General features: G+C 39.6%; 1 protein-coding gene across 1 annotated transcript in view; it reads right to left on the bottom strand.

Annotated features, from left to right (window-relative positions):
- Positions 1-8,327, bottom strand: part of TIMMDC1 (translocase of inner mitochondrial membrane domain containing 1) — a 22,308-nt gene extending 13,981 nt beyond the window's left edge. Inside the window, exons 1-4 of the mRNA XM_007943867.2 lie at positions 8,137-8,327; positions 5,657-5,822; positions 2,314-2,402; positions 1,752-1,819 (exon numbers count right to left, since the gene is read on the bottom strand). Coding sequence (XP_007942058.1) covers positions 1,752-1,819; positions 2,314-2,402; positions 5,657-5,822; positions 8,137-8,327 — 514 coding nt within the window. The remainder of the gene's footprint in view (positions 1-1,751; positions 1,820-2,313; positions 2,403-5,656; positions 5,823-8,136) is intronic.
- Positions 8,328-14,146: the final 5,819 nt, after the last annotated feature.

Raw genomic sequence — 14,146 nt, 5'->3', positions numbered from 1 at the left:
GTCCCTCTCGGGAGGGTAACAAGGGAGCCGTCTGAGCACTAGTGACTGGGTTTTACCCCTTTCTCCTGCTCTTCCAGCCTGCTACTCTGTGCTATGCCCGTGCTTACCTTGCTCCCGGAGACCCGGTCCCTCGGGATGGTAGCAAGGGAGCCGTCTGAGCACTAGTGACTATTGGCAGATGAATCTGACTTCAATTTCTGGAAGTTCCTTTTTGATATACTGCTAGTATATCAAAAAGGAACTTCCAGAAATTGAAGTCAGATTCATCTGCCAAAAGGGATAGTTTTACTTCTTCCTTACCAATTGGGATGCCTTTGATTTTCCTTTCTTGCCTTATTGCCCTAGCTAGGACTTCCAATACAAAGTTGAATAGAAGTGGAGCTAGAGAGCATCCTTGTCTGCTTCCTGCTCACAAGGGAACTGGTTTCAGTCTCTCTTCATTGAGAATAATGTTGGCTGTTGGTTTTGCATAAATATCCTTTATTATGTTGGGGAATGTTCCTTCTATTCCTATACAATTGCAGCAGTATATCAAAAAGGAACTTCCAGAAATTGAAGTCAGATTCAAAAGAGGATGTGAAATGAGGGATATCATTGCTGATGTCAGATGGATCTTGGCTGAAAGCTGGGAATACCAGAAAGATGTTTACCTGTGTTTTATTGACTACACAAGACACTCAACTGTGTGGATCATAATAAATTTTGGATAACACTGTGAAGAATGAGAATTCCAGAACATTCAATTGTGCTCATGAGGAACCTGTACATAGACTAAAAGGCAGTCTTTCAAACAGAACAAGGGCATACTACATACTTTAAAATCAGGAAATGATATGTCAGGGTTGGATCCTTCATATTTATTCAATATGTATGCTGAGCAAATAATATGAGAAGGTGGACTATATCAAGAAGAAGATGGCATGAGGATTGGAGGAAAACTGATTAGCAATCTGTAATATGCAGATGACACAACTTTGCTTGCTGAAAGTGAAGACTTGAAGCACTTACTGATGAAGATCAAAAACTGCAGCTTTCAGTATGGATTACACTTCAACATAAAGAAAACAAAAGTGTTCACAACTGAACCAATAAGTGGAGAAAAGATTGAAGTTGTCAAGGATTTCATTTTACTTAGATCTACAATGTCCATGGGAGCACCAGTCAAGAAATCAAACACCATATTACACTGAGCAAATGTGCTGCAAAAGACCTCTTTAAAGTGTTAAAGAGCAAAGATGTCACTTTGAAGACTAAAGAGTGCCTGACCCAAGCCATGGTATTTTAAACAATATACGCATATGAAAGTTGGACTATGAATAAGGAAGACTGAAGAAAAATTTATGCCTTTAAATTGTGGAGTTGATGAAGAATACTGAAAATACCATGGACTGTCAGAAGAACAAACAAATCTGTCTTGGAAGTACAACCAGAATGCTTCTTAGCAGTGAGAATGACGAGACTTCATCTCTTGTACTTTGGTCGTACTATCAGGAGAGACCATTCCCTGGAGAAGGATATCATGCCTTGTACAGGAAAGGGTCAGTGAAAAAGAGGAAGACCCTCAAATAGATCAACAGAGACAGTGGCTGCAACAACGGGCTCAAGCATAGCAAAAATTGTGAGGATGGCACAGGACTAGGTAGTGCTTCATTCTATCGTATGTAATCACTATGACTTGGAACCAACTTACTAGCACCTAACAACAATATGTGAAAAGATTAAAGATGTAAACGAGAACAAAAGCATCTTACCTCCTGCAATGACAAAATGGCTTAGGGCATTTTTATTTCGGTATACATTCAGACCAGTGTTCACTGTACTAGGAAGAAGAGAGAAGGAAGAAAACATAAGATTTAAAACATATCTTATTTACCTTCTTAACTGTTGTTTTCATTAAAGTGACAGGTAATAATTTAGAAGAGTCTTCTAGGTCAATCTCTGGTCTTAGTCTAAACCCTTCATTGTACTCCAGTTTGCTAATATGGCTATGGGTTTTTTGGTGATCCTTTTCCTAGAAGACTAAATCATCAAATTTCTGAAGTAAATAAATATTCACTTAGAAACGCAAAGAAGAGTTTTTCAAAATTTTTTCTTAGAAGTCTTGAATCAAAATAATGACTAATTGGTAGATCTTCATCATGGATACCAAACTACAACTGACCAGTCCTTTACATAAAGAGATAAAAGTTCTTGAGAAAAAGTTATTATGAATCATATTAATGTAGGTGTTCATTTTTTATAATCCTGCTTGCTCAAAAGATGTGCTCCTAAAAGAATACTAGGACCCTCTCTCGGGATCCAAAGATAACTTACTTGAATACAGTCACAAACATTGCAGTTCTCCAACTCCAGCGCCAGCCATACCGAATGAGGCCTCGTGTGGCAGCACGATGGGCAGATTGCTAAAGGAGAAGAAAACTGTGAGATTCCAACACACCATGACACTTTTTCTTAAACTGTGGTGCAAAAATGTCAGCTATGGATTAGGCAGAATGCTAGTATGGATTAGGTGTGTGTGCCCAAACAGACAGACATAAGTGTACTAAATAAAATCATTCTTTAAGTACTGAGGCTTAGCCAACAGTATCAGGTGCATCCAGATCTACCAGGAGACAGAAAAGAAACTAAGAATTGCCAGTCAATCAAGTAATATATAAATTAAGTTTTTACTGAGAATCTATGTACCAACTACCATGTTGTTGTGCCACTGAGTTGATTCTCACTTATATCAACCCTGTATGACAAAGTTGAACTGCCCATAGGGTTTCCTAGGCTGTGAATCTTTACAGGAGCAGATCACCATGTCTTTTCTTCTGCAGAGTGGCTCACGGGTTTGAACCACTAACATTTTGGTTAGCAGTCAAGCACTTCATTTTTGTGCTACCAGGGCTCCTTATATTATACTATACCACCATGATAGATATAAAACCGTTATTGGACATGCTTTCTATATTAAAGAAATCTTGGGAAGAGAGACCAAAATAAAGTACTACTAATTAAGTGCTAAATAAAAAGGTGAGCATTAAAGTAATATAGATGTGAAGGAAAGGAACCAAGAAAAAGGAACTAAAGGAGCCCTGGTGGTGCAATGGTTAAGCATGCAACTGCTGACCAAAAGGGCAGTGGTTCAAACCTCTCAGCTGTTCTACAGGAGAAAGATGAGGAGACTGCTTCAATAAAGGTTATAGCCTTGGAAATCCTAAGGGGCAGTTCTACTCTGTTCTACAGGGTCACTACGAGTTGGCATCAACTCAACAGCAGTGGGTTTGGTGGTTTTTTTGGTACCCTCTATTTTAAAAGGAGGAGCTCTGATGGCATAGTGCCTAAGGCACATGACTGCTAACCAGAAGGCTGGCAGTTCAAACCCACCAGCCACTCCTGGGAAGGAAGATTGGGTAATCTACTTCCGTAGTGATACTGCCTCGGAAACCCAAGGAGGGGTTGCTATGACTTGGATCCAACTCCAGAGCAGTGAGTTTGGTTTTTTGGATTATTTTAAAGGTGTTTTAATATATTAGGTCATCTAATCTTTAAAACATTATCTTGAGGCAGGTTTTAATCAAAATTTAGATGGGAAGTTTCTAACTGACATCACCGAAGCTAGAAAGAAAGAAAGTCATAGTTGAAAGGTAGGTCTCTTGGTCCCCACAGCCCACTTTCATTAGACCATCATGAGGCAAGTTGGTATGATATTACAGGGAAAATTCTGCATCTTTAAAGATTTTTAAGAGAATCCCTAGACATGTATGATGCTGGACAAGTTAAAACCTCTCTTACAGGTATCAGTATGCACTAATGATTTTTAATAAAGAGATACAGAAATAGACATGTGTAACAATTAATCCATGATATACATACACATACACACAAATGCACACATTCTGACTCTGTCTGCTTAGGGCCTAGAAGCAGGGACACCCCAGTAGCAACAAGCATGCATATCCAGCAGCACCCAGATCTTAGTTTCTAAATATCATTCTCCATTAAAAGAAACTAGAGCTCCTTGGAGAAATGGCTAATTTCAGGACTGAGGCTGGAAAAGTAAAAGATTAGCCAGGATTATCTTGCTGTGCCAGAAAGTAAAGGTACACTCAAAGAATGATGGGGACGTATCAAAAGGGCATGGGAGCTAGCCTGAAGGGTTTTCAACTGTCCAAATCCAGGCCAATTTGAGTATCAAAATAAAAAGTGATAGTAACAGATTACAACTCTCAGAATAGAATAAGAATCCATGAGTCTATACTGATATTAAGCAAATGAATAGATAAACCAATGGAGAACATAAAACCCTTATGGCAGAATAACAAATAAATGTAAAAAGAATCAATGAATTAGAAAATGACCATTTGGCAACACCACAGTAATAACTGTTTTGAGCAAGAATCATCATTGAACACTAAAACTAGATGCTAGAAATCTGGTGAAAACCAGGACATTTACATAGTTTCAAAGCATCTCCCCATAAAATTAATTACAATGGGAAAAATTAGTGACTTTACAGTGGATAAATCTGGCAGAGACCATCTTAACCAGGTGATTAAACATCACCAGCAAAAGGGCAAATAGATACCATGTGCTTCCTGATACAACGTAGTAAAAAGGACCCAACATCAATTCTATTGCACTCCTTCCAAAATACATAACCTGAAACTAATTATGAAGAAACATGAGACAAATCCAAATTAAAGAAGAAGCTACAAAACAAATGACCCATATTCTTCGTCAAGATCATGACGTCAAGGTCATGAAAGACAAAAAAGAGACTGGAACTATCCCAGATGAAGGGTCTAAGGTGTCATGATTGCCAAATGCAATGTGTAGCTGAGTATTAGATCCTAGACCAAAAAAAAAGTATGTCTCTTTTATAAACGGTGTTAGTGGGACTGACTCTCTGGCACATAACAATAACACAACAACAATAATTAGTGAGACAACTAGCACAATTTATAAAAGGTCTATAAATAATAGTACTATATCAATGTTAATTTCCTGATTTTGACAATTATATTGTGCTTTTGTAAGACAATGTCCTTGTTTTAAGTAAAACCCACTAAAATATTTATCAGCTTCTTCTTGAGCAGTTCAGAAAAAAATAACAGGATGTATTATACAGAGAGGGAATTATAAAGCAGCTGTAGTAAAATGTTCTCAGTTAAATTCTCAAAAAGAAAATCTCACTGATGTCAAGTCGGATCTGACTCATAGAGACCCCTCCTTGGGTTTCCAAGGCAATATCACTACAGAAGTAGATTGCCCCACCTTCCTTCTAAGGAGTGGCTGGTGGGTTTGAAGTGCCAGCCTTCTGGTTAGCAGTCACATGCCTTAGGCACTATGCCACCAGAGCTCCCCTCTGACATCCTAGGCCCTCCCAACCCCATGACCTAACTGAATGATTAAAACCAAAACCAAACTCACTGCCATCAAGTTGTTTCTGATCCATAGCAACCCCTATCAAGTTTCCAAGGTTGTAAATCTGTATAGAAATAGATTGCTTGATCTTTCTTCCTCAGATCAGCTGGTAGGTTTGAACCACTGACATTCTGGTTGGCAGCCAAATGCTATAACCACTACACCACCAGAGCTCCTTAACTGATTAAGTGCTAACTAAATTATTAAATTGGTCTGCCCCAAAATCATATTGACTACCATTACATACCACGGCATCAAACCGGTTATGATAAATTTCTGCTTGGCTCTTCTCAATGTAGCGTTGTTTAGCATGAATAAAAGCTGGTACTCCCCCATATGCAAAGCCAATGATGCCTGCTGAAATTGCTGCCCTATAAATATTCTGAAGTTCTTCAGAGGTTCTCTGCTGTTCACTAAAACATCAAAAAGACAATGTTGTTTGGGATTAGTTTATGGATATTGCTTTCAAAAACACACCATGATCAGTACTACCTCAAATGGTACCTCCACCACAGACACCTTTTTCATTATGAGCAGAATTTATTACACCTTCTCAAGAACAGTGCAGTTATATTAAAAGTAGCTTAAATTTCAGACAAAACTAATAAACACTTTTAGAAATCTGGATAGTAGTTAGTCTTGGGTAGGTTGTGACTGGAAGGGAGCAGAGGGAGCTTCTGGTATGGTGTAGTAGTCTATTTCTTTCTAGGTGTTTGTTACACATGTACATTCAGTCTGTGAAAATTCACTGTATCATAATGTACATTTTCTAAGTGCATGCTGTATTTCAATAAAAAGTGCTTTTTCAAAGTTGCTTTTCTTTGATGACTATTATCACCACATTGTACCCCTAGAAACAGAAAGAATTTGTGAGTTGGATAGAGACACCAGTATTTTCCTTCTTAAATTTCAAACTTTTAGAAATTACACAAATTCATGAGATTTTAGGACAATGTATGCAAGAATAAAAACCTGGTATTTAAAAAAAAAAAGGCTTGCAGTAAAAAATAGATATAAGAATTCACACTATGTATGCACAGGGACATAGCTCAGGGGGCAGGAGGGCATGGAGGGAAGGACACAGGGAAGAGGTTAACTATCGGTAAGAAGTGGGAGGGGAGCTGTTGCATTGTGGTATATTGTAGTCAATGTTACGAGACAAAGTGTTTGTGAACTGCTTATGGAAAGTGAATTTGCTGTGTAAAATTTCCAAATCACAATTAAAAAAAAAAAAAGAACCACACAATCAATTGATGAAGATAAAGCACTTAACAAAATTCAACACTCTTTCATAATAAAGAGTCTGTTGTTGTTATGTGCCATCGAGTCAACCTGACTCATAGCAACCTCTTCTTTGAGGCAGTATCACTACGGAAGTAACAACCTTCCTTCCAAGGAGTGGCTGGTGGGTTAAAAGGGCCAGACTTCTGGTTAGCAGTCAAGAGCCTTAGGCACTACGCCATAAAATTTACATTAAAACTGATCAATGGTAGAACTCAGAAAAAAGAAAATGTAAAGAGTTTAAGATTTAACAAGCCAGATGTATATACTTTGCCTCTTTCACCCTCTGAACAATTATGTATCTTCATTTTATAGATAAAGAAATAGAAGCTCTAGGAACATATACGGCTGGTCCAAACAACTAATGAATGGTGGAGAAGGAAAAAAAAAAAAAAAAGGAAGAGCAGTATAGCAGTGGAAATTATCTATGACATGAGGTTGTAGTCCTGTTGGTCACTCACTGCTACATGACCTGCAGCCAGATCACATGGTTTCCTAATCCATGATGCAGATGGAAGAATGGAAGGTACACTAGATTATCTTTTGTTTCTTTCATTTCCAACATTCTGTGGTTTATACTGATGATCCAAATCATCTTTTTCTGTTATATATAAGATCTTTCACAAGCATCACAAATAAATATTGGAAAGATCACTGAGAAAGTTTGTTTCATTATGTTCAATATAAAGATGAAACTTACCAGCTCTCTTGCCCTTAACTATCTAGGCAACATGAGTAAAACTTCAATTTGAATCTAACCATTTAAGAACGTTGTGTAATATGGTAAAGTACTTCATGAAAGCTGGTCCAGAGTAAAGTTTTCACCAGTAAGTGATGAATGAATACATAAAGAAATGAACAAATGACTATTCTGAGTTTATTAGGTGAAATTAATTCAGTTTAATAGGCTATCCTTTATTCCGAAATATCCTTATTTTTGAATCTAGATTTTTTTATATATAAAATGATCAAACAAGAGTTGCTACTAGTCTTTATTTCCAAAATAAAAATTTGAAAATCCTTTCTGTTCCCTTCTCAACACTTTTTCTTTTTGGGAGGGGCGTAGAGGACTACAGGTCATGAAATATCAAAATATGAGATCAACTGAAACAGGAAAAATAATACTGGAAGGGGAGTCTGGATATGTGGGTTACAAGGCGAGCTCTACCAGTAACTAGCTGGGCAAACGTTTCTAGCCTGTAAAATGAGATGACATTAAAAATATCCCCAAGAGGACTTTTAATGTGTGAGCCCCGTGCCATCTGAAAATCGGTCTATCTATCAATTACCAAATGGCAATGTCAGAATATATGCTTAGCGTTCAAATGCTAGAACCCCAAATCCATGAAAAAAATAACCACCACCCAGGGGTCCTTCGCCCAGGACTATCTAGGCTGAAGGACACTTCCTTCGCGGCTCCTCCCCACAGACCCTAGGCATTTTTACTCTTTAACAAACAGCTCTCGGAGACGGTCCCATCCGGATTCCTGGTAATGGGATTCTGGAATGTAGGGAGACAGCTTCTGCCCCTCAGCGGGGGCCTCTGAATCGGTGGCCACAGCTTCGGCAGCAAAGACCTGGGGGAAAGGATCTAACGCCCTGCGAAAGCTCTGTGGCCCCACTGGCGGCTCCTCCATAGCACTTTCCGGACAGGCGGATAGACAAACGCTTGGGCCTCAAGACCCCAATGTCGCCCTAAGGCGCCTTTGGATGATGGTGAGGATAAGCTAATTAGCGGCTGCAAAGCCTGACAACTCCATTCTCAAAATCCACTCTCACTTTGTGTGCCCTTAAAACACGAGTCAGGAAGTTCTGCCTCCATCATGGCAAAGGCCAAGGAGGCGGAGCGATAGCAGAGCATGAACCGGAAATACTTCCCGGTGGAAGTGGCGCGGGCTCGCAGCCTTGCCAGGCCCTCTTGCGAAGATAGGTGAGTGAGGAACCAGTAGTCTTCAGTGCCGGTCCGGTGCGTCCCTTTTTCTCTTTCAGCGTCCCGGGTCCGCATGGGCCTGCGGAAACCGTATCTGGGTAGGTGGTAGACCGCTAGGCGTGGTCCCAGGGTGAAGTAATTTAGCGCATTTAAAACACCAGAAATCCCATGTAGGTGATATTTAAGTGCAGTATTCAGAGCAAGTGGAGTACGAGAAGAGAAGACAATTTGGGCAAATGAAAACCCAGTCTACCCTGGAACAGCATTGGAAGACTGCCGCGACGTGGGCGGGTTCCATTTATTTTTGGCCTGTTCCGGTTTCCCGAAAGAGCGGAGGACCACGGTGTCAATTACTCCGGGATTTCCAAAATAAGTTGTTTTGGCATTTCTTCACAGGGAGTATTTTATTTCCCTTAACCAAAAAAAAACTCCAACTCATAGTTGGATCCCCATTAGGTTTCCGAGGCTGCAAATCTTTATGGCAGTTGATTGCCTTACCTTCCTCCCCACAGAGCAGGTGGTAGGTTTGAACCACTCACTTTTGGTTAGCAGCTAATGCTTTATACACTAGACCACCAGAGTTCCTTTTGGTATACCTTACTACATCTCAGCAGACTTTTTTTTTTTTTTAGTTTCTACCAAGTGTTTGATAGTCCAGCAATAATTTCCTGTTACCACAGCCTCTACTAAGGAGCCCTGGTGGCATAGTGGATAAGGCATTTGGCTGCTAACTTGAAGGTCAGTGGTTCAAACCCACCAGCTGCTCTGCGGAAGGAAGGTGGGGCGATGTACTTCCCTAAAGATTTATAGCCTCAGAAACCCAGTGGGAATTTCTTTGAGTGGGAATTGACTCAATGGCAGTAAGTTGTTTGTTTTTTTTTACAGCCTCTACTAACATGTTTAGAAGTATGATTTTTATTAAAATGCATGCATTTTAAATACTCTAAAACTGGTGTGTGTAATTTCATTTAATCATTGCTTGGTACCAAACATACTTCTATGCCATTCTCTCCCTTTCCCTCATCCTTCTCTAGATGTAATTCAGACAAATGCACCAGAGCAAATTGCCCGCTTCCTTGACTTTTTTTCTTTCTTTAAAAAAAAAAAAAATACACACTGCCATAGAGTGGATTCCGATTCACGGTGACCCTCTTAGGTTTCCAAGGCTATACTTTATGGAAGTACATTGCCTCATGTTCCTTCCCATGGAGCAGCTGGTGGTGGATCTGAACCACTGACCTGGCCTTACACACTGTACCACCAGAGTTCTTTCTGGTGTCAGCAAGACAGGATTCAGTCCCCATCATAGCACTTACTAGTCTGCTGATTTTACTAGACTTTTAGGACAGAGACCACGTTTATTCACCTTTCTCTCCAAAACACACCACAGTGTTTTGGCACAGATGTTCAATGAAGAATTCAGATCCCCTGATTCATGATTCTGGCTCCAGGATGCTGCTTATTCCAGATTAGGTGGGCACTGGGATAAGTTTCAAGTCCTGAAAGCCCAAGAAAATTGCTGTACAGTCTGTGTAACCTACATGAAGAAAAACTTAAAATGACCCCAAAATCAGTCAGGGAGGAAGAAGGGCAGGACAGATATTAATGAAATCATTTACACATAAATTCCCCAGTATTCATTAGCCAGTAGATATTTTTGCTAGGTGCATTGAGTAGGTTCCGGCTTATAGAAACCCATGTACAATACTGCCCATTCCCGTACCATCCTCACAATCATTGCTATGCTTAAGCCCATTGTTGTAAGTGCTATGTCAACCCATCTTGAGGATCTCCCCCTTCCTGCTGACCCTCCACTTTACCGAACATGATATCCTCCAGGGACTCTTCCCTCCTGTAGATATATCCTGTAGATATAAATGAGTTTATATCTAAACAGGCAAATTTCATAAACTCCATAGCTGCATTCTAGAGTAAATCCCTGGGTCCTCACAAGATTCCCTTTGCCCTTTTGTACAAGAGAATCCCTGGACCTTTGGCTTCTGCTCACACCATTGCTTCCATTCCACCTCAGCTCTTTCAGATTGTCATTTACTTGTCACCCTCCCACTCTCCAGTTTCTCTAAGCCCCTAGGGCTTACCTTCTACCTCTAGGGAAATACTGTCCTTCCTCTATGGTCTCTTTTTGAAGGTATTTCACAGCAAAACTGCTTAAGCCAAAAGGTGTTACAGGGTTTAGTTTCACAGACAGATCTCTTTCCCAGAGTGTGCATTTGCCACTTAAGAAACTGCATTACAGAAGGGTTTCAGTATAGTCACCTGTGAAAGAGCACTCTGAAAAGTGGCACTCGACATAACTGGCTGCTACAGGTCTGAATCCAACTCCATTTGGTCCTAGGCTTCTACTTAGGCCTTTTAAAGTATCTGGCCCATGACCACACTCTTAACCAAGATAACTTGTTCTGCAACATTCTGAGGTGGCTCACCCCAATTGTTAGAGGAACCAGTTCTGGGATGGAAGAAAATGAGGCAAGAAACCCCAGCCAACAGAGTAACTGAGTCTTAACAAAGCATGTTGACTATCAACCAATCAAATGTACTCCCACAATTTCCCAACTCTGGAGAGGTCTGTAAAATTGAGAATAAAGATGTGTGCTTAGGCTCCCTCTTTGGAATGCCATTTTGAACCTTCATTTTAGTGCTTCCTGATTTGTGTATCTTTGAATCTGACTAATATTCTTACCCCTCGGAAGGCAGGTTGGGCAATCCTACTTCCGTAGTGATACTGCCTCGGAAACCCAAGGAGGGGTCGCTATGAGTCAGGGCCGACTCGACGGCAAACAACAACAACAATATTCTTACTTTACAGAAACTCCTATTTTTCACACACACCATGTCTAGAACCACTATTCTCCTACCATCAGCACTTGTTGCCAAGTCCTGCTTAGAGAACCCAACAGCTTCTCCTATAGTGAATTCCTTCCCAGAAGCCAGCAGGTCCCCTTTCTCTGCTAGGTTCTCAAAATACAGTCCTAGCTACATATAGTTTATTATGTATGATATAAATTGTTTTCACAGGTAGAGAGAATGAGCTTTGGGAATTCCATAAACCATTTCATTTACCCATCTTTCAAAGTATAACTCAATTTTTATATACATGAAGTTTCCCTTATGCCTCCAGTTGGAAGTTTCCTCTTCCTCTAAACTTTAAATCGGTATTACCTTTAAAAATAACTGGTACTCACATCACCTTAATAACCTTCAGCCTATGACAACTCTCACATTGCTATTTACTCTGTCTCAACTAGAGCCCCTTGAGGCTAAGGAGCATGTTGCAAACTTCTATATCCCACTGTGCACAGTAGAGATTCATGAATTATTTGAAAGATATTAAATAATTTGTCATTGTACCCCTCTGCCCACCTTCATCATCTTACCTCTACATACAGTAGGATTATTTTAAGAGAAGGCACCTTTAGATACATGGGAAGATGTGTTTTACATATGTGGGTGTGCTCTTGTTTATCATCAGTCTAGGGGCAGATGGGAATTCTGGGCTGAGTGACAAAGTCTGGTGGTCTCTGAACTGCAGCAAAGCCAGACTCACAAGACAGTTAAAAACTCTTGCTGTGATATCTAGATTGCCCTGGTCTATCCCTCCAATGGTAGCAACTTTAGAGTCTTCAAGATACCCTCATATTCTTCTAGTAAGTTCTTTTGCTAAAAGTAGCTGGAGGCAATTTCTGTTCTTGGCAACTAGGAGAACCTGACCCAACTCAGTAAACAACATCACCCAGATGATACCCCCAAAATAAGGGAAAAGCAGTAATTGTATTACCAAATATCCTACTTCATTCAAATAAACCAAATAATTCTCCTTCCTTAAAGAAAAGTGTGGCCTCTATCTAGCTCTTTGAGGAAGAAAGAGTATATCTGGGACCCAGCCAATACTAACAATACACACACACACACACACACAAACCCTCATAAGTGATGGGGACAAAAATTATTTTCAAAAGATATATTTTACACATCATCCTTATACCATCTATAGAAGTAAACAGATAAATAAGTACAAGATCTGGATAACATTTTTCTGCATTTATAAACAAAGATGCCCTTATTGAGTATTCATAGGGCAGATGAGGATATGCATTGATCCAACTCTTAACAGTTTTGTCCAATCCCCCTTGAAGCCAACGGCTGGCTCTAAACAGGATTTAGTTAAGCTCACTATCTCCATCCGTCCATCCACATACTGATCCAAAAGTTCTTTAGTACTCTGTGTGAGGCACTGTGTTGGATAATGGAGACATCAAGAAGACTAAGACATGAGTCCTACCCATTAAGAAGTCAAATAACTACAGTGCAATGTGATACCATATTATACACACATAAGCAAAATATTATGGTAGCTGTGAATTTTCTGTAAGAATGAAAGAAAGGATTCAGAAAGTAAGTGATGTCTGGACTGGAACTTGAAACAAAATAGGAAACATTCCCAGGGAAATAGTTTCAGCTCCTAATCCAAAGGACAACAAATTTTGTTCCTATTTTAATGAAAGGAAAATTAAGAGAGACAATGATAACACCTAGTAGGGTCTAACAATAACAAAACAAAACCACAGTATAGCTCAGAAACCTAAAGTGCCTATCTATAGATTTACAGCATCTAATAACACAATCTCTGTGCATTTTTAATACTCAAAAAAAAAACTAAACATCTACCTTATTCCATGCAATGATCTTACCTAGGATATCCAACTCCTCTAAGAAGGTCTTTCAACTTAAAATGTTGTAGAAGGGAGCTAAAAAGGCCAAATATGTTTGTGACAAATGGAATAAAATCCCTGATTTTATGCAACTAAATCTATTCATTAAATTTTGACTAATTCAGTAAATTTCTACTTTTACTAATTTAGAAATCAGTTAATACCTAATAGTTCTTCAGAAGCAAAGGAGAGAGTTGATTTCTCTGTGGAAAGGTTGAGCCTAACAGACAAGGATGGTTCCAAGTCATCACACTACATGGGTTTTAATCTAAAAATTTTTTCTCATTTCTGAGAGAAATCCTGAAAGAGAAAACCACTATTCAAATATCTTTTTTTTAAAAGGGAAAAAAGGAGGCACTCCAATATGGATTTATATCAAAACAAACATCTCCTCTTTATATAATTAAAAAAAAAAAACTCACTGCCATGGAGTCGGATCTGACTCACAGTGACCCCTCCTTGGGTTTCTGAGGTGGTATCACTATGGAAGTAGATTGCCCTGTCTTCCCTCCAAGGAGTGGCTGGTGGGTTTGAACCACCAGTCTTATGGTTAGCAGTCAAATGCCTTAGGCACGATGCCACCAGAGCTCCCTTCCACTTTTTATAAAAACCCAACCCACTGCTGTCAAGTCGGATCTGATTCATAGTGACCCCTCATATAGTCATTGCTAAAGTTGCATGCTCTAACTCCCAACTTAATGACAAGTTCACATGTGAGTACTTCTTGAAGTCTCTTCAAGACACTGAGTGTGGAGGACCCCTACTACCGCCAGTTTAAGGAGGAAAAGTATTAAGG

The sequence above is a fragment of the Orycteropus afer genome, unplaced genomic scaffold, assembly GCF_000298275.1.
Source record: "Orycteropus afer afer isolate SDZICR_OR568_19922 unplaced genomic scaffold, OryAfe1.0 scaffold00114, whole genome shotgun sequence".
NCBI lineage: Eukaryota > Metazoa > Chordata > Mammalia > Tubulidentata > Orycteropodidae > Orycteropus > Orycteropus afer.
Note: the sequence above shows the minus strand (reverse complement) of the source record. Positions and strands in the feature narration are given on the sequence as shown.